The sequence below is a fragment of the Pundamilia nyererei genome, unplaced genomic scaffold, assembly GCF_000239375.1.
Source record: "Pundamilia nyererei isolate P.nyererei 1_Seehausen unplaced genomic scaffold, PunNye1.0 scaffold00056, whole genome shotgun sequence".
Classification (NCBI taxonomy): domain Eukaryota; kingdom Metazoa; phylum Chordata; class Actinopteri; order Cichliformes; family Cichlidae; genus Pundamilia; species Pundamilia nyererei.
In genome coordinates, this window is record NW_005187457.1 from 2,092,625 (window position 1) to 2,112,479 (window position 19,855).

Below are 19,855 nucleotides of genomic sequence, written 5' to 3' on the forward strand. Positions count from 1 at the left end.
AAGGGTTTTCTGATCTTGGCTCTCTGTGTTGTTGTTTAGAATAGATTTCTGTAGTATGGTCATGTATGAAACAGTGAGAGCACAGGAGCCCCAACACCTACTGTTCAAATCGTCTGTTTGCAAGGAGCAGCCAATCAGAAGTACGGTGGCTTAAAGGGACACAGGTGGTAAAATGGCTTTAGACAGAAAAGCCCAGCATGAGATAAAGGATCTGGACTGGATGGGTAAAATTTATGACAACTTCTCGTGTAGCACCAAACAGAATCTCTTCTCAGGAGTGGTATAAACAGTAAATGGTTGCAGCTGATATTGGAAAACACACAGTAAACCAACTTTGGCCGCTGTCATACATCTGGAAAGCTTTAGTGCTGTGAGACTGGATCAGTGTTTGTGTGAAGAACTGTAAATCCCAAAGCCAAACCTCTCTCCTTGGTCTCGTTCTCTAAACATATAATTTTGAAGGCGATCATTTTCATGCAAGACCCCCTGCATGACTCCGTCCTAAACATGCGGTGCAGCCAGTGTGAGACTGAAATAGATAAACTCCAATTTTATCTTCATTTTTGTCAGGCACACCTTGTCTGCGAGGAAGTTTGGCGATTCGCGAGATGCATTATCATGAAAGGCATTGTTGTACATGGGGTGTGAGTCAGTTGCTTAACACCAACTGTCATTGCAGAATATCTGGGTGGTACTGACATGTGTGTTGACGAGCGTGAGATTCCCTTTGCCCACTCCAAAACAAGTGGCATTCAGGGATGAAGTTGGAGCGCTGACAATTCTGAGTGGGTGTGGCACAAGATAATTTGGGGGAGGGCACAGCATGATGTGCAATATAAGAGTGCTGCTCTTATATGGACCAACATTTTTCCTTCTAGGACATCTTTTGAAAGACTGGATGTGATCAGGTACGTTTCTCTGAAGGCTGATAAAACAAGCAGCTTGTGCTGATCTTTCACAATCTGGATTTTATAGAAATGTTTTTATGTGTTCCACATGTATTGAGGTTAAGCCAGTCTGAGCGATAACAAAAGAGTAGGGGTTCTAGCTGTAACTCCCGCTTTTTTGCAAAACATCACTCAGAGTGCTTGAAGAGGAACAGCTGTCAGCAGCTGGAAGCCTGACAGGGGTCAAAGACACGACTGTATTCTTTCACAAGAGCTTGAGGGGAGGGATATGCTTTGGAAAACAATTGAATGTTTGCCCAACATTTACAAAGCAGTGGGAGTGATAGAGTCTAGCTCCAACTTTCAGTTTGACTTTGCTCTTTGTCTCCTTGTGTTTGTGCAGTGAACAACACATCAAGAACAGCAGCAACAGCAGGAAGAACAACAGCAGCCATGAAGTTTCACGCTCTTGTCTTGATTTTGCTCTTCGCCTGCATGTACCTGAGTCTCGCACAAGGTAAGTGCAACAAAAATGGTCTGGTTTCACGTCACAAACTGCAACATTTTCGTTTAAATTTGGAATGTTTACAGAATGCAGCGAAACGCCACCATGCAGATTTTTACAGTAGCTGATAAGCACTATCTGTGATAAGTGGATCAGTAAAAATATGCACCCATAGTTGGTTTGAAGTGAGCATTACTATGTGCCGTCTTGTTTTAAGCATTTCCCCATGCCACATTCCTTTAAAACGTTTTAGTGAACGAGATAAATGATTCCGCTCTGAGCCCTTTATCACAACGCTTTAAGCGCAATCTGTCATCTTGACTTCATGTGGCGACTTTGCTTCAGATTTAAGCAGCAACAGAATAAGTAAAGTTAAAGATAAAACAAATTCATAAAATAATGGATGTTTATGTCTAAGAAACTATCGTTTTTGGACGCAGCTGTAACATTAGAGGAATACAGACATTAAATAATCAATACTTTTGATCCACTTATATGTGTAGATCTTTTTAGTAGTTGTGTACTGTAAGAATCTAAAAGGATCCTAATACTTTTTTAGCCAAAATATAAAAGCAGTCATTGAATTTCCAGTATTTTTAGACTTTAGCGCAGCTCTGTTTTTCATGTAAGACCACCGCTGTCAGGTTTTAGGGCATTTGGAGTCTTTTCTCAACCAATTTTCAATGCTGTGTTTTTTCTGAAATCACTGAATGCCCGTTTTTCCCCCTTGATGGGTTCTTGGACCCCAATGTGCCACTGCATTTAACAAATCCTGGAAGGACTCCTCGTCTTAACAAAAGCTGGCTTTTTCTTTCTTTTTTTTTCTTAGTGCATGCTGTGAAATCAGTTGCAGCCTCTGCCAAATATGACAGTTCGTTTTACATCAAAAAAGTAGCTTTACTGAAATGTAATAAAAATTAAATATATATAAATTACAGTATAAGCATTTTGGCTTGGCGTTTACACAAGGCTGCTTCATCCAGCGGAAAATACATTCAGCGATGGTAAAGATAAGGTGATAAGACCGTGAAAGGCAGTTAGATGGCATGCACTCGCTGATGCCAAAAACTCTGTTTCTGTTCCCGAAATAGATCTGTGCTACTTTTATTGGGCAACATGGAAATTCTCCAGGACACTGCTGGCCGAGGTCCAGATCTGTTAAAATCCTCAAAAGGCCCAGTTATATAAATTCTTTATCATGGATGTATGGATTCTTAGACGTTATATTTTCCTTTTTTGTTCTAGTAAATAGTCCAAAAAATAACACAGGACGACTAAATCGGGACTAAAAAGAGAAAGTTACGTTTGTTTTCAAAGGCTTTGGGCAACGAAAGCTACACACACACACACACACACACACACGCACACACGCAGTGATTGCTCAACTTCCCCAAGAGCGACATTTTCAAGTGCGATGGTTTATAAATCTCTAACTTACTTTACAGGCTCGTACGGGAACTGCTGCCTCGGCTACGCCAAAGAAATTAGAAGGAAGGCAAACATCATCAGATACACCAAGCAGGAATCAGATGGTGATTGCAACATCAAAGCAATTTTGTGAGTATCAATTTTTAAGTCCTTAACCTTTGACGCTTGCTGACCATTTGCTGTTCGCACATCGTTAAATTCCACCATAATAAATTAGCAAAAGTCCTGTTTACTGAGGAAGTGACTGATCCACATGTGTGTCCACGACTTGACATCTCTAAATAATGACATCCATGTGTATGTTTAGGTTTACGATGAAGAGAAGGGCAAAACCTGTGTGCGCCAACCCAAATGACGAATGGGTCAAGCAGGAGATAGGGAGGCTGGACAAAAAACAGCAATAGGTAAAAAGATACAAAACATACTCTCACAATGACATACACTCTCAGTGACAATGCACATTAATCATCATAAACCCTGTGTCTTTGTAGGCCACCAAAAGGAACAAAAACAGAAGGAGAGAGAGAACAGCGGTCTCTTCAGGCCTCTGTCAGGCATCGTATATCATCTTTAACGAGATGGATTGTGTTTCAGTAGATTAGGCATTTCCTGTTGCTGATGGTGAATGTAAATCATGTACACGGTTCTCTGATACAGACACAAACTGTATTCTTAAAGTTATATCCAGTATAACGAAAAGTCTTTTATATGAACAGTCTATGATAGTGTTCCCTTCTCTGTGATGTGTAGCGCCTGCTAGGAATGAGCCACTCTTTGGCAGCTTTGAAATGTGAATAAATGTATTCTGTATGTGAGAAAAGAACGTGTGCAAAAAAACACTTTAAGACTAAGCTGAGTTTGTTTTGTTTTTATATATACGTATATATCTACGACAGAGTTCCTAATTTTTGTATCAGCACTCTAATTGTACTCTGTGTTTTTCTATTGCAAATAAAGTCCAAATGCAAACAAAAACTCTGGTTTCCATAAAAGTGAATAATTAATTAGAAATGCATCCAGCTGCTTTAAATCATTTTTGCTTTGTTCTAGTGTTTTCCGGAAGATTCCAGTAAAAGGAGGCCGACTCGCCTTTGGTCCAGTAATCTCGAACATATTTTTTTACCCTCAGCTTCAGCTGATAATTGACTACATGAGCCATCTGTCAAAGCTATAAAAGAAGCTATTTGTTCTACTGTACACTAAATCCAGTGTTCACTAGCTTGATGAGAACATCATTAAGATAAAAGTGAATGCGTTGCCTCAACCGTTCAATCCAGATGGGATTAAAGCACAAACTTAACATACTTCACGTCTGTCTTAAAACAGCAGTACATGCTGCCAATGAAAAGCTCGAGTGTGTTTCCATTCTTAGTGAGATGTCCGCATTACTCACAGTCATCCCATGAGGATGTATTTAATTACCAGTCACAACTCAAGGAAACCTGCTGAAATTCACTTGGGAAAAATAGCGATAGTTTTTGGTTTTAACTACAAGTCCTTAAGTGAAAAACTCAAAACTAGACTTGATTAAAAGCGATTTAGTAAATACAAAACTATAAAAATCAAATGAAGAATAGCTTTTATATATGTATTAAAAGTCAAATGTAATAGAAATAAAAGTATCAGAAAATGCAGAAAAGTGCATTATTATATATGATAGCAGGTCACCTTATTAGGTACAGCTCCTAATGCATATAATAATCATGTATTTAGGCGTATAAATGTGGTCGAGATGACCCAAAATTCAAACTGAGCATCAGAATGAGGAAGACTTAAATGATTTTGAGTGTGGCATTGTTGTTGGTGCTGCTCATGCTGGTTTGAGTATTTCAGAAATTGCTAATGTGCTGGGATTTTCCCACATAACTGTGTGTGTGGTTTACGGAAAATGATCTGAACAAGAGAAAAATATCCAGCATGCAGCAGTTCTCCTGGGAAAAATGTCTTGCTGATACCAGAGGTCAGAGGAGAATGGTTAGACTGCTTCAAATGGAGAGAAAGGTAACAGCAACTTTTTCTTTTTCTTTTTTTTGCCTGTCCCGTTTGGCTCTTTTGCCATCAGAATTATTGTCTAAAGGCGAAGAAAGATGCCCAACGGATTTACTTTACCAAATGGACCATCCCAGCCTTGCCGTATTGGTCTATTTGATTCACCTTTTATTACTTATTTTATTTTCACTTGCTAAATACGGGACAGACTTGACTGGGGAAAAGAAAGGGGAGAAAGAAAGAGGGAATGAAAAACAGGGACGGGGATAAAGGGCAAAAAACAAAAAACAAACAAAATAAGCAGACAGAAAATACATCTATCAATCACCTGGATCACCTGTGGAGAAAGGAAAAAGAGAAAACAGGCAGAAGGAAAAAAAAGAGCAACATAATAAACAACATCACGATGATCTATGGGAATATCACAGTAAATACTAAAAAATATTGTGCAGCACGTAAGATCAACAGCGCACAGTGTGCTTTGAGGTAGGAGCCAAAAAGGGTGTAGTTTGTGTGTGTGATCACCCGTGTGTACACCTGTGAGCATGAGCGCGCTTGTATTTAAAAGGTTCCTTCATGTAATGATCTGTTAGAGGGTGTGGGGGGGGGGGGGGAAAAAGAGACCCCCAGAACACAAGAGACCAAGGAAGACCAACAGAGGGGCAGCCGCGCCACTGTCCCAGAAAGAGCTGAGGAGAGCCCCAGATGAGGGGTCACTCAGCAGCCGCGGAGCAGAAGCCAGGGGGAGTTGCAGTGACGCGCCCGTGAGCTCTGCCGGCAGCCAACTGTGCCTGAGTGACCGAGCCCCAGGCCGAGAGGCTGAGGGCACCCCACCCCTGAAGTGGCCCGAGCGAGCCCCAGGCTCCAGGCTCCTACAAGCAGCCACCAAGGAGTGAGCCGGTGTGTACCTGGACCCCCACCCCCGGACACAAAGAACCACCAATGCACCGATGTCTGAGGGAGTCCGCCACTGGCAGGGGAAGTGGTGGGGGTAGATAGGCCCCCATACCTTGGAGGGCCTGAGATGTCCCCAGAGAGGTGGTGTCTGACACCCAACCTGACATATAGACACAGACATACAGGCACACACAGACACAAACATCCATTCCCCCCCTCATGCTCTCATATGCAATTACTCCACACTCAACCAACATGGAGACAGACACAAAGAGATGCTGTACACACAATCACACTCCCCAAGCGTACTCTATACCCCAGGTCTAGGTACCCTTGCCCCTGGAGCGGGAAACTGCACCCAGACCCAGGTGGTGTTACCCTTTTGGGGTGGGGAGAAGCAGACTGCCCTGACTCGGCAGCAGCAGGGAGGCCCCACATTCCAGACCCCAGTCGGACGGCAAACTCCTCCTCCTAGCCCCCCACTCCAGCAGGCCGCAGAGAACGGGGGTGAGAGAAGACTCCAAACCTCCCTCCGCCCGCTCATATGTAGTGTTGATGCATGTGTGTTCTAAGGTGCATTTAAAACCTAGGAGGGCATGGAGCTACCTGCCAGAGAGCAGCATGTAAGCGCATAGCCCCTCCTGATAGCCCTCAATGTCTACGTGTATTTAAAATTGAGAGGTGGGCAACGACGCCAGGGGTGGGGTGTACACCCTGATGGTAATTTGGATTCCGTGTAGCGTGCCCACCCCCAAGATCCTATATGTATGTGTAATGAGAGTGTGAGTAATGTGAATGTCTAAGTTGTGAGATAAAATTGAGGCAGAGGCAGTACCAGAAGGGGACAGAGGGGGGGGGGATGCCTCCCCTGCACCCTGGTGACACACCTTTACCCGAAGGCCCTGCATGTGTAGGCCATGACAGCAACCCCGGGTTGAGCCCTCCAAGGAAGGTGACAGCAACTTAACTCATTCACTGCCAGCCATTGGCAGTGAATGAGTTAAACCCATTGACTCATTCACTGCCATTGACGGCTATAGACGTCAATGGCAGTGAATGAGTTAAATAACCCCTTGTTACTGCCAAGGTGTGCAGAAGAGCAGTTCTGAATGCACAGCATGTCTAACCTTGAAGCCAATTGACTAATCATGCTGGTGGTGCTACTGTAATGGTAGGGGGGAGGGTTTCTTTCTATCGGCCGTGTAGTACCAGTGCTGTGGTGTTGGTACCATTGGGCTTACCTGAGTTTTGTTGTAGACCATGTCCATCCTTTTATGACCACAGTGTACCCATCTTCTGATCGCAGCTTCGAGTAGGATAAACCTCCATGTCACAAATCTCAAATCGTGTCAAACGGGTTTCTTTAACATGACAATGAGTCTGTTGTACTCAAAGGAACACCACAGACACCACACCTCAGTCCAATAAAGCTTCTTTAGGATGTTTTGAAATGGAAGATTTGCGTCATTGAGGTTAAGCCGATAAATCTGAAGCAACTCTGCGATGCTATCATGTCAATATGGGCTAAAATCTCTGAGGCATGCTTCCACCACTTTGTTGAATCTGTGCAGTATAGAAAGGAGGCCTAACCTGGTACTAACAAGGTGTACTTAATAAAGTGACAAGTGAGTTTAGCATGTTAGGAAAGAATATATTCAAGACCTCCTTAAAAGGAGAAACTATTATATCACCAAAACTGGCCTCATTGTGCATTTTATCACCTCATTTTGTTTTACAGCAGCCTTTTAATTTATTTAGGACAAGCTTTCCTTTTTAGAGGAATGTTGCTTTAAGGTTTATAGATAAAACACCCACACAGAAGTCTACAGATTGAAACTTCTTTACATTTTTACGCACCATGTGTGAACAATAAAGTTTACACAAAATGTATTTGAATAAAATTCTGGCACAGGTCTCTTCAGCATCAAAGGATCACAACATGTGTTAATGGAAGCCCCAGTCGACAGCGAATCTGATTAATTAATCTTGCAGTACAACCAAAAAGCAGAAAGTGGTCTTTTGAGGGTCCAGGAGGTCTGGGGCCAACTGTTTTCCAACAGTTTATGATCCAGCCTTGCAGCTCCTGCAACATCTGGCAGCCCGGGAGAACGTTCATCCCTCACACATCGAGACGTCAGTCATTTCGAAGAACGTGATGGATGTATTGGGAAATGTCTCCAGACGTCAGCACCAATTTCAGGGTATCATGGTCTATCTAAACCACATGTCCCTGAGTGAAAACACAGCCAAGTATCTTTTTAATCAGGTCCTTAATCCTCCCAAACCCGCACCCCAAATCCGCAACTCACATTTTTTCCCCTTTCCTTTTATTCAACTGTTTACTTTCAATGTCTGTGAAACAGCTTGTGCGATAGTGTGTGTAGACATATTCGACATGAGGACATGAAATCAGCCTCCATAAAACAGGAAGACTGATCAATAAACTAAACGAGCAGGCAGAAACATTTTTCTTCAAAAACGTAATACTCACTCGTTTGTTTGTTCTCTAAGTATTTCTGGGGCTGATTCGCAGAGTCAACAGTTTAGTTAGTTAGTTTAATTTCTTCAAGCTGGAACAAAATCCTTCCTCTTCTTTGTTCACTCAAATGTAGGACACAAAAAATGGAAAACTTTGTCTTTAATTTTCCCAGCATGGAAGGATAGTCGGCTTCATCAGTGAGTTGCTCAACAAATTTCGTCATAATTTAGAGCTTAACTTGACCTCTTAATACCAGTGCTTGGTGAAGAGAAGCAGAGGCCTCTATATTTGGCACTGTGTTGATAAGACCACTGATAAATGAAGATATCTGAAGCTGGAAAATTCTCTTTGAATATGAGTATATGCTCTGCTAACACTCACAGGTCAGTGCCCACTGGGGTGACTGGTTTTAACTGCTGATCCCAGTAGATCAGAAATTATTATGTCTTTAACGCTGAAATCCTTACAATGAGATAATAATTTAGCTCTCACATGAATCACCAAGTTCAGATAAGGATGCATACTTTAGTGTTGGTGTAATCAACAACGGTTGAGTACAGGAAACAGACAAACTTCATTACTCGTCCTCATAAAGCTGCCAGAGTTTCACAATCGATTGTCTTCTCGGTTCAAATCATATTTCTGTGAGAAAAGTAAACTAGTTAATGTTCAAAGAGCCGCAGCTAAACTCTGAAGGTGAAGGTGTTGCTCATCCTCCTCAGTTTTTACATGACAGACTTGAAACAGCTGTCTGTGCTGCAGGTAACAAAAGTGCTGAACATTTGTTGTAGTTTAAAGAAATTAAACCCTGAGACGTGTTACGTCTTGCTCCTATTTGACAGACACTTAACTTTCTCTTCTTTCCTTGGAAGAGCGCTCACATTCAATGGCTTCAAACAAACAAGCAGCTGCATACTGAAACCAATCAGTGCAGATAAAAGCAGCTGGCTGTGCAATAATAAATATAAATTAAGGGTCTTTGTTCATGCTGATATCAAACTAAAACGAAACCATTTATCATGTCTTAAAGTGAGGTGGTTTAAAAGGTAACGACTTTGGGGAACTTTTATTTCTCTGGTGGAGAGATTAGGAAAGAGAATAAGCAGGGAGGTGCACATACATATGTTTAACATGCAGTCCACTATAATTGCAGTTTTCTTTGTTTTCTTTTGCAAAAAACCTCATAGTTAGTACAAATTGCCCATATTAGGAATGTACTGTTTACTATTTCACAACCATCTCTGCTCTGATTTGTCATTCATTCGGAGCTCAGGGGTTCTCTTTTACTGCCAAGTACCATTTCCAACAAATGCAAACTTGCTTACGAAGACAAAAACTTGGCTCTTTGTGATAATCCCAGAGGATGAGTAAAGGTAAAAGCAGAACATTAATAATGTGAAAGTAACAAGTGTAAGAGAAGAAGGAGAAAAGCAAAAAGAAAAAAAGACTAAGACTTTGATTATTATGTGATCATATGAGCAAATTCATAGATTTGTCCTTCTGGTCTCCGGCTTTACATCGCACAGAAAAATCTTTTGCTTTTGTTTGGTGAAGCTGAGTGATATGTCACGCTCATTTATCTTTGAATGTAAACTCTGGTGGAAAACAAGCAGCTTACTTTGCAGCCATGCCCGTGTAGCCTTTTGAACCCCTTTTTTCTCAATGTTAAGTTCACAAAGAAAATTAGCGATTAGATCTGTGAGCAGTTTAATGAATGACTCTGCTGAGACTTGATGATAAGAGCTTTCTCAGGTGGAAATGATAACAGACACTTATTGCCCACTGGTACTGAACAAGAGCAGAGTCATAAATAAACAGCGAGTCAGGACTAATTCTTGGCACTTGTTCAGATCTTTGTGATCTCTCTATATGTCTGCGCTTGCCCGCGCAGTGTGTTCACATTCTTGTGCGAACAGGCTGCGGGTTGAGGGCTAAATATTTTATTGCAAAATATAAAGCTTATGATAGTGCCAAATACCCATCAGAAACAGAGCAGGTGTGTGCAGTCATTGACAGGACTGACGTCAAGTTGTAATGTTACTGGTCCCAGAGCTATACCTGGTTTAGAGAGACTGCTGTACCCTCAGGGAGAAGCGCAAGTGATGGGAAAATGAACCATCATTAACTGGAGAGAGAGCCAGTTCGTTTTTATATGCACTTGGGATGAAATGACACGTTATGTTCGCAGTGCACACTTTCATTTTTCATAAACTCCTGTTACCGAAAGGGCTTGAATTGACTCCAAAGTCAGTTCCTGAGAACTGGCTCGAGAGTCGAGGATTTATCGAATTTCAAGGCTTACAAATAAAGAAGATCTCATTTTGCATCCCAGTAGAAATTGCAGTTTTCAACAATATAAATCTGGAGTCTTGCATGCAGCAGAACGAGACGATCACATTGTCCTGTGATAACATGCCTCCTGCTGGAAGGAAAGAATCGGGGGAAGATGTCCAGATGAGGAGATTAGAGGGGAAACAGTTTTAAATTACTGTTTGAAAATAACTTTATTCTGTTTAATGAATCTGGCCTTAATCTTTGCTAGAATTACTGATACAGCGTGGCTTGAAGCTCAGGGCAGCATCCCTGGAGGATTTATGAAAACATTGCTTTAAAATGTGAGCAAACATGAGAATAATTTACAAAGATATGAAAAAAATAGATATAATAACACCAAGGTAAACTCTCAACATTCATTGTGCGCTTGACTCTCCTCCTTAGTGAACAACGTGAACTGCATTTATAATCACTTTTACGTCACATGCATACCCAATGAAGGCATTTGAGGCATTTGCTGTAATGCAAATGCGGTAGGCTAATTTTACAATTTATTTTTTGTTTTCTCTCTTTTTCTTATATTTCCTCCTGATACACATTTTCTTTTTTACTTTCTGTTGGGCCAAGCATGTTCCCTTGTGGCTGTCTCATTAGGCTTACCTGGATTAGGTCAGATTTATGTCCTGACTAAGAAGGATTGGAAGATGCTGATACCCATTCAGTGATTGATAGGTGTTTTGCGTCAGTAATCTTGCCGTTGGTGATGTAATCACAGGCATGTCCTGGTCTATGAGCTGTAATTGATTTACAATGTGGAAAACAACCGTCCACTCTGACGTCCACATCCACTGCCACTTCAGTCTGTGTGTAACATAATACCTGGACTGCATGAGAGCGCACACATGTGATAAAGTCGCTTTGGTGCCACAAATGAAGGAGTCCGGTGCAGCTCTTTGTCGTTATAGTATTGCACATACAGTGGAAGGATTATGTTTGTCAACTGATGCTGCAGACCACTTGCTCGGACTCTCGTACTCATCTGGTTGGAGCACAGAGTAACCCACAGCCTCGACCAACCTCCTCTTCTGGACTCGATGGAGGAGGATCCGATAGGCCCCTGTCAGTGGATTCCTGCAGTCCAAGCAGGGGTTATTCTGGAAATGAAGCGCCACGACCCCGAGATCCGACAGCAAACTCTTTACCTCTTGCTCTTCCACGCACAGAGTCTGATTTGTCTGTGCAAAGTGAGCAGGAGACAGTGGCAACGGCGTATAGGGACGAGGGAACTCAATCCCCTTCAGCCAAGCACTGTCTGAAATCTGCGTTAAAGAGGAGCGATCAACAGGCACAATCCGCAGCATGCCTTTGATGACCAGCTGGCACGGATCTGGCACATAAGAGGGGATACGGTAAGCCCCCTGGAGGATGCAGCGCTTCAGCCTGCCCAGATTTTCCCCATAAAAGGGTAAAGTTGCTGTTGTCATGAAGTACAAGAGAATACCTAAAGCCCAAATGTCTGAGTAACGTCCAGAGTATCCCTTTTCCTTAAAAAGTTCAGGAGCAGCGTAGGGCGGAGAGCCACAGAAGGTGGTGAGAAGCTCAGCAGGGCTGCTCTCTGTGCTGAAGCCAAAATCCCCAACTTTGATGCAAAAGCTGGTGGTGTAGAAGATATTCTCCGGTTTCAGGTCTCGGTGGATGATGTTGCAGTCGTGCTGAAATGTGACACACACGGACAATTTTAGAAAGAGTTCTCCTTTAATGCTCACAGAGAACGCCAGCGCACTGGTTCATTTCTGCACTGTGGGGAAAAACACTGATATAGCAACATTTCTTTGCTTCATCTTATGATAAGACGGACAGGGAACTAATTAACTAGTATTATTATTATAACACCCACATGCATTGATGAAGCATTGTTTGGCCTGGCCATTCCAGGATACATTTTCCTTCTGCTACACAGATGTGGCTCATGTATCGAAATCTCCCAAATCAATAATTTTTACAAAGAAAAACGTTATTGGGAGCAGATATTGTGAGTTACTCATGACTCAGACACCTAAATTACATGCTTATCATCTGTCTACACTGCAACTATCTATAATACACTTTAACTAATATTTATTTATAATGCATCTTCTGGTTTTAGTTCATTTTAACTGAATTAGTGACTCTTAAACTGTTCTCTTTGTTTACTCATCGGGTGGTCAGTGGCGCGGTCTCTGTGCTCTACCCTGCATGTCAAAGTATCCTTTAACACGATACTCAGATTTGACCCAGTTTCACATTCTCATCTCTACTTATTGTTAGAGGCCTTAAGGTTTCAATCTGATCACGTAAGTCTGGCACATTTTGAGTCCAGCTGGGATTTTTTAATTCATTCCATGCTTTCTCTCCTCATTTCAATCAGCGAACATATCACAGACTCATGCTGTGACCAAGGGTGAAACCGAAGCTCACCATGTGCTTAACAGCAGAGATGATTTGTGCGAAGACCAGCTTGGCTTCCAGGTCGTTAAGCTTCCCCCTCGTGGTGATTCGAGAGAACAAGTCTCCACCGCTGCCGTACTCCATGACCAGATACAGCTTCCGGCTCGTCTCCATCACCTCATAAAGGCGCACTATGTTGGGGTGGCACAGCTTCTCCATGCAGCTGATCTCTGAGGAAGTCAGAGGCTGTTTCTTCTTATCCAGATGCAGCTTGTCCATGATTTTAACAGCTACTCTCTCTGAGACAGGAGAAGGGGAGGGAGAAGGCTTAGCTGTCAGTGACAGATTTAAAGAAGGTCTGATGAGGTTAAGGACTGAAATAAGGACGGATGTACATTTAGGAGATTTAACACAAGAACAGACGAGACGCATCTGATCAAAAGGAGGGGAATTAGCTTTTAATAAGATGATTGTTGTCGTTTTTTAAAGTCTGCACAGATTTATGGTGCTCTTGAACACTTATTCAGAACACTGGAATGTGAGTGAAGCAGGAATGAGTTTGAAACACATAAAAAAGATGACTAACGGTGACTGAATAAATGGGACGAACATCCTAAATAACTGACGGTTCTTTACCTTTCGTCAAGGCATGGATGCCCAGCCTGACTGTAGAGAAGTTGCCTTGCCCGATTTCTCCACGCAGCTCGTAAAAGCCGATCCTTCGACCGAGCACGAGGTCATTGACGATCTTCTCGTTGTGGGTCATGTCATAGACGATCCTCTCAAACGGAGACTGCGCTCTCCTCTCTGCGTCAGTCAGCTGCGGGGTGGCACACGTGGCAGCAGAAGCCAGGGGCTTGGCTGGTTTTTGCGTCTTCGGAGAGTCATCTTTGGATTTTTTGCTCGTTTTCTCTTTCGGCCATAGACGCATTTTGACGGCTTGGAAGTAAAAGCAAAAAAAGTGTGAAAACGTTGCAGCCGTGCTGCGTGAAATAGCAGAAATATTAGGATTTCCTTTAGATTTGGACCGAGACGACATCGCTTCTTAGACAAACACCTTTGTGTGTGCAAAACTCATGTCCCATAAGTAGAGCTGTATGGGACATGGATAATAAGATTGACCTCCATGCTAACTTACCTGGTATGTAACTGTACATCCCACATAAGTCAAAACGTCAGGTCTGTATTCTGCCTAAATTTAACCCGAGTTTCTATCTGCACTTTTAAGCTGTCAGTGGATATTATTGAAAATGATGCTATGATAGACAAGAATGTGGCAAACTGGGTTTTAATTTATTTTGCTATCACTCATCTGCTTATGTTATATTCTTTTGCTTTAGGAGAACAAAAACAAAGTATAATCTGAAATGAATAAACTGAATCTCTTCTCCTGGTTAGAGCTTCCACTCACACCGTTTCTGAAAATACTAACATTGCACCTCTGCGGTGTTAGTGTTGTGACCACTATGCAGGAAACAAGATTTCTGGATCACGGTAAATGGATTTCAATATGTGTGTTTTCATTTTTAATGGACAAAAGCAGGATGTTGACCGTTCCTGTTTTTTCTGCTCTGGGAATTGAAGTTTTCATTTTTTGGACACAGTTCTTAAGAATCAGCACGTTAATTAAATTTTTTTTTTTGATAATGTAAAAATTTCTCTCAAACAGAACAATGCTTTGGCTCGAACGATTGCCTCGTACGGCGTTTCTTTTGTTTTTACAGGAAATTGTGCAGTACAGTCTGAGCATTGCATAGAGTCTCAAATCTGACCCGACAGTCAGGTCAGGTGCCAGACCGGCTACTTGAATCCTGTGTGGGCATCTTGGAGAGCACGCATAACCTCTCAAAAACGACTGTGAGCAAAATGAACCAGCCAGTCAACTATTACCAATAATAATAAACAAATATTAAACATTACAGTGTGATTATGTTCTTCCTCCTCTTGGACTTTGTCGATCAAATATAGCCGAGGATTACTTGGGTTTTTTAGATGGAGAATTAGTGCCATTTAACTTGCAGACAGCTATTTATAGGATGCTAATGAAGACTAGACTGGCAAAACAAGAATGAACAGAGTTGCCAAATTAGGATTACACTTCCACGCTGCGTATGAAACTGAGCAGGCAGATGATTATTATCAGCATTTGGATCCATGTGAAACTGCTTTTCTATTATTCTTGTTAAATCTACCTGTAAATGTAACAGCTTGTATGACTGGAGCGATGTAGTCACTGTGAAAAATAATAGCAATGAATGAGATTTAATGAGTAGCTTTGAATCATCTTTTGTGGAAAATTCACATATAAGAGTGGAGATATATTCAGTTGCCAATCTGGCACTTCTGAAATAAAATACAATTTTAAATCATCCAAATATGGGTTTTCTAAATCACCAAGGCTACAGTTGATAAGAGATTTTATACAGATGATTTAAAGTACTTTTTAAAAAAGTACATCTAATTTTAAAAACAACATGAAAAATAAACGAATCACATTAGCTGATCAATAACAGTAATAAAACTAAAATATTTTACCTGTGAGCTGCGAGTCCTTCATATCTCTTCCTCAGAGTGTAACACCTGACTGTGGCTGAACATGTGAATAGAGCTTCAGTGGACTAAAGCAGTCCTCACAATCCTATTAACAGAGTGTATTAGTGGAGTGCTGACATGACCTGACACAATGGAAATGATGCAAAGATACTTTCAATGAATAAAAATAAGCATGCCTGCTTTCATAATGATGATAATGCTCATGTAACTTACACATGAAAGCAAGTTCGTGGGCGTTCTTTTCATTAAACCATATTTATTGTTTGTCAGATGGCAACGTCAAGCTCTGACTAAAAATATATAAAAATATTATAAATAAATAAAAACTAAAAAGTGTTTTAATAACTTTCTGGAATAAAATAAAGTGCTAATGAAAACAGCTTCATACATTAAAATATTCAGGTAAGAAGAGTTTAATGTGCTATTTAGATACTCTATTGCAGGTGGACTGGAGCCTATCCCAGCTACTATAGGGTGAGAGGCAGGGTACACCCTGGACAGGTTGCCAATCTGACACAAGGCTAACACAGAGAGACGAAAAACTATTCACATTCATCCCTGTGGGCAATTTTGAATCACAAACTAATCTTTGGACTGTGATAGAGCCGGACTACCTGAAGAAAACCCACACAACCACGTAGAGAAACATAAAAGAACTAGCAGATTACTAAAAGCCCAGCTTTAAGCTTTAATAGCTCTTTAAGCTCTTTAACACTTTAAAGCCTGAACCATATTAAGTATATTAATATAGTGATTTTCTCAAATAACTGCCAGAAATTGTTTTGTTTTTTTTTTTGCAAATATAGTGTTTAGGGAACCTTCTGACGAAATAAGAATAAATAAATTAATATTAATTAATTTAATATTAATATCTTATTTGCTACATCTGTCTTTTGTGCCATTTATTCCTTAAAAATGCATATAAGGAAAGATGTTTTTATTTATATAGGCAGAAGAAGCAGGTTTGTGGGTCTAACACTGTACTCATCGGCAAAAGTGACAAGTTACCAGAGAGTCATAAGCATTGCAGATTTTGGTGATTATTTGGGAAACTATCACAAGGAAAATAAAGCGGCAGTATATTCTGAAATAGAGGTTTTGTAGACTTTTGATTTTTTTTCTTCAGTTTTACACAGGAGAAAATATGATGTGAAGAGACACAGACATTTATGTCTGTCATAATTGGCTAAAAAATGCGAATATTGTCAGATATGGATGAAAAGAAGGTATGAGAATCTATGAATTCATTCAATTGAAACCCAAACACTGCTGTCAGATAAAACAGCAGCTGAAATAACAGAGAATTAGTTAATAAAGACTATCACATGAGACCATAAGAGCAAACTTCAGCTTCCCATTAATCATGCTGTATTCACATAACAAGAGAGAGCTTAAAAAGATTGCAGGTGTAGTGATATTAGATGGTAAAGTGTTCAGCCATAGCCATACACCACATCCACACTTGGATGACCTCTGTGTCAGCTGATGAAGGAACCCACACAGTGCGTTGAATCTAACAGCAACAATAATCATTAAAAGTAGAGCTAATACTGGACACCAGAGACAAACAAAACTTCAAATGAATACAATTTTACTGACTTGTCATTAAAGTCTTTATAAGCCATTTATATTTCACAATAGAGTTCACAATAAGTTCACAATAGCGTATACTGATGCACATTACTATGCAGTTGTTTTTAATAGTTTGTTCCCACTGCCCCCTAGTGGAAATATTGAGGAGTACAGTTGAGTTTTCCCACTTTTTGGTAAATGTCACAAAAAAAATAACATTTAGCGCATACACAAAATAATGTAAAATTACAAAGTTATAAAAACGATATATTTTAACCATACAATAGCAAAGTGTTATTTGTGGCCAACTTCACCTGCGACTTCGTGTCTACACTCGGACCCCTTGGTTAGTAGGGCTCCGGCTACACCCCGCTATCTAGGCGGCCATGTGCGGTGAATGACGTTTAACTTTAGCCAATAGTGAGGCCTGGATTCACAATCTGTCCAATCACCGAAGAGGATTAGTTGGCGGGGCCTGCACTCACTGACGAATCAGCGCAGGCCATATCACGAAAGCCCGGAACCACATGCTGGCGCGCGCCCGCTGCTGTTGTTGATGTTATTATCTGTGACATGTAGCTATTAAACTATAGTCGTTTCTACGTGTGTGTTTATTTCTTAAGTCATAAAATTAGTGCAAAATATCAGAAAATGGCAGCAACAGTGACGACGAGTCTTGTGACCGCAACGGAGCACGACCCTGACCGGTGTGAGAGTGAGGAGGAGACCCGCGGGGCCGAGGCGGAGGACAGCGGCCAGCAGCAGCAGACGGGCCCAGTCACGGTGAGCCACAGCCGGCTGTCCAAACTCCCGCTGTCCCGCATCAAGGCTCTGATGAAGACCGACCCAGACGTGGCCCTCGCCAGCCAGGAGTCTGTGTTCATCATCGCTAAAGCCACGGTGAGACCACTGATATCCTAACCGGTCCTGGTAACACGAGTGCTGACTCTATATGATGCTAACAAACTTAAGTGCAGATAGTAAATAATCTATTTTCTAAATGTTTATATTTCATTTTAGTTTATTTATCAGCCTGGAATTACTGAAGTATATTTAAACTTTAGTGTAGGTTAACCTTTGGAATAAACGCAGAGTTTACTCATGTTAATGTCTAACTAAAATGTTAGAGTCAAACTGAACAATCATCATGCTAGATAGGGAATGAAAGCTAGTAGAAGCAAGATGGGATACATGTGTGAATGAGAGGGAGAGGTAGTGAAGGTAGATGAGTTTAAATACCTGGGACAAACAGTGTTCAAGAGAGGTCAAGAAGAGAGTGCAGGCAGGGTGGAAGTGAGTGTTGGGAGACTGTGTGACAGAAGGATAGCAGGGAAAGGGAAGGTTTACAAGGCCTGGTGTCAGTGAGATGTACGGTTTGGAGATGGTGGCGGCAGGAACAGAGCTGGAGGTGCTCGGGTTTTCGTTGGGAGAGACCAAGAGGGACAGGATTAGAAATAGTGTTTTAAAAGGACAGCTCAGGTTGAGTGCTTTGGGGTTAAAGACAGACTTCAGAGACAATGGTTTGGACATGTTCAGAGAAGAGATGGTGGATATACTGGATGCTGACTGTGGAGCTGCCAGGCAAGAAGAAAAGAGGAAAGATCTTAGTGGAGGTTCATTGATGCGGTGAAGGAGGACATGCAGAAGAGCATGCTAGCAATAGGGCGGCATGGAGGCAGATGATCTGCTGTGGTGACTGTTTAGGGAGCAGCCAGTTGTGCAAAAACAGTTGCATTTCAGCACAAATATATTTTATCAGTGGCTTATGTTAATAAAAAAAAAATCTATTTCTGATCGTTTCTCTGGTTCATTTTGAATGATTTCTTTTTGGTTTCTTTTTGTACAGGAATTGTTTGTTGAGATGATCGCCAAAGATGCTCTAGTGTATGCACAGCAAGGGAAGAGGAAAACTTTGCAAAGAAAAGACTTGGGTAAGTGGATTAAACATGTGCTTAATTCTATTTAAAGTCTACTTGCATAAATAGAAAATGGGCTGGTACTTGTATAGCATTTTCCTGTTCTATCAAAGAACATCAAAGCACTTGTGCCTGTGTGCTTCTAACCTAACCGGGGCACAGTCATCCTCCAGCAGTGATCAGTGTCTTACCCAAAGATAATTATACAACCTGCTTCATAAGCCTGAATTTGACAGTTGTACATATTTTTCTCAGAATAACAACTACATCACGCTGAGATTTGACTTGAAGAAACAGGATGTGCTTTAATTTTAGGCCCCTGTTCCTTTTCTGTGACTGTCATTGCAATACTCAGCATTTTGCAAAATGTTGCAAATTCACAATTATATGACACCATGAGTAAAATATTGTGATAATATTGTATCATTTGTTTTCTTTTCCGCAGACAATGCAATAGAAGCCATAGATGAGTTTGCATTTCTTGAAGGTAAGCCATACAAAGACAAAAGTAGAAAACAACTTTTAAAGTTGTCTGCATTACGATGCTGATTGAATTCGTCACATGCACAAAATTCAGTATTCCACTTGATATTGAATTTATTGCCTCAGTTTTGAACCAGAATATGTTTTACTGACTTTATTTTTTCTGCAGGCACACTGGATTAAAGACTGCTTCAGGAGACTGGTCAAAACTGTTTGCAACCATCCAAGTTTTTATTACAGTGTCATAATTCACTGTTGGAAACTTTCTGCTACTTTTCTAAGTCAAAATCTGAAATTCAACATTTATTAATGCTTTTATACGATGGTTCCTCAAGATTTTTCATGCTTAACTTTGAAGACTTGTGATGGAAATGTGTACATTTTTTGTATATACTTGTGAAATACTATTCACTGTACAAGAAATAAAAGTATGTAAACAACAGAA

At 41.1% G+C, this 19,855-nt stretch overlaps 3 protein-coding genes across 3 annotated transcripts; 2 read left to right on the plus strand and 1 right to left on the minus strand.

Annotated features, from left to right (window-relative positions):
* The first annotated feature begins 824 nt into the window (after positions 1-824).
* ccl25b (chemokine (C-C motif) ligand 25b) lies at positions 825-3,795 on the plus strand. Its single transcript, XM_005734049.1, has 5 exons — positions 825-908; positions 1,291-1,404; positions 2,838-2,949; positions 3,128-3,224; positions 3,312-3,795. Exons 2-4 carry the CDS (start codon positions 1,341-1,343, stop codon positions 3,222-3,224), a joined length of 273 nt encoding a protein of 90 aa, XP_005734106.1. The 5' UTR covers positions 825-908; positions 1,291-1,340; the 3' UTR covers positions 3,312-3,795.
* Positions 3,796-10,652: 6,857 nt separating this feature from the next.
* LOC102197393 (serine/threonine-protein kinase NIM1) lies at positions 10,653-17,358 on the minus strand. Its single transcript, XM_005734050.2, has 5 exons — positions 17,326-17,358; positions 15,422-15,524; positions 13,523-13,825; positions 12,917-13,185; positions 10,653-12,171 (listed from the first exon to the last, which is right to left on the minus strand). Exons 2-5 carry the CDS (start codon positions 15,441-15,443, stop codon positions 11,419-11,421), a joined length of 1,347 nt encoding a protein of 448 aa, XP_005734107.1. The 5' UTR covers positions 15,444-15,524; positions 17,326-17,358; the 3' UTR covers positions 10,653-11,418.
* A 159-nt stretch (positions 17,359-17,517) lies between these two features.
* Positions 17,518-19,855, plus strand: pole4 (polymerase (DNA-directed), epsilon 4, accessory subunit). The gene is made up of 4 exons (XM_005734051.1): positions 17,518-17,911; positions 18,858-18,942; positions 19,373-19,414; positions 19,580-19,855. Exons 1-4 carry the CDS (start codon positions 17,663-17,665, stop codon positions 19,591-19,593), a joined length of 390 nt encoding a protein of 129 aa, XP_005734108.1. The 5' UTR covers positions 17,518-17,662; the 3' UTR covers positions 19,594-19,855.

Bases quoted from the DNA above. Each gene is read 5' to 3' on its own strand.
- LOC102197393 (XM_005734050.2), bottom strand. From the start codon at position 15,443: ATGAAGGACTCGCAGCTCACAG. The intron at 13,826-15,421 runs GTAAAATATTTT...TTTACTTCCAAG, and splicing joins GAAGGACTCGCAGCTCACAG to CCGTCAAAATGCGTCTATGG. The intron at 12,172-12,916 runs GTGAGCTTCGGT...GTCACATTTCAG, and splicing joins TCTCTGCTGTTAAGCACATG to CACGACTGCAACATCATCCA.
- ccl25b (XM_005734049.1), top strand. From the start codon at position 1,341: ATGAAGTTTCACGCTCTTGTCTTGATTTTGCTCTTCGCCTGCATGTAC. The intron at 1,405-2,837 runs GTAAGTGCAACA...CTTACTTTACAG, and splicing joins GTACCTGAGTCTCGCACAAG to GCTCGTACGGGAACTGCTGC. The intron at 2,950-3,127 runs GTGAGTATCAAT...GTGTATGTTTAG, and splicing joins TGCAACATCAAAGCAATTTT to GTTTACGATGAAGAGAAGGG.
- pole4 (XM_005734051.1), top strand. From the start codon at position 17,663: ATGGCAGCAACAGTGACGACGAGTCTTGTGACCGCAACGGAGCACGAC. The intron at 17,912-18,857 runs GTGAGACCACTG...CTTTTTGTACAG, and splicing joins TCATCATCGCTAAAGCCACG to GAATTGTTTGTTGAGATGAT. The intron at 18,943-19,372 runs GTAAGTGGATTA...TCTTTTCCGCAG, and splicing joins TTTGCAAAGAAAAGACTTGG to ACAATGCAATAGAAGCCATA.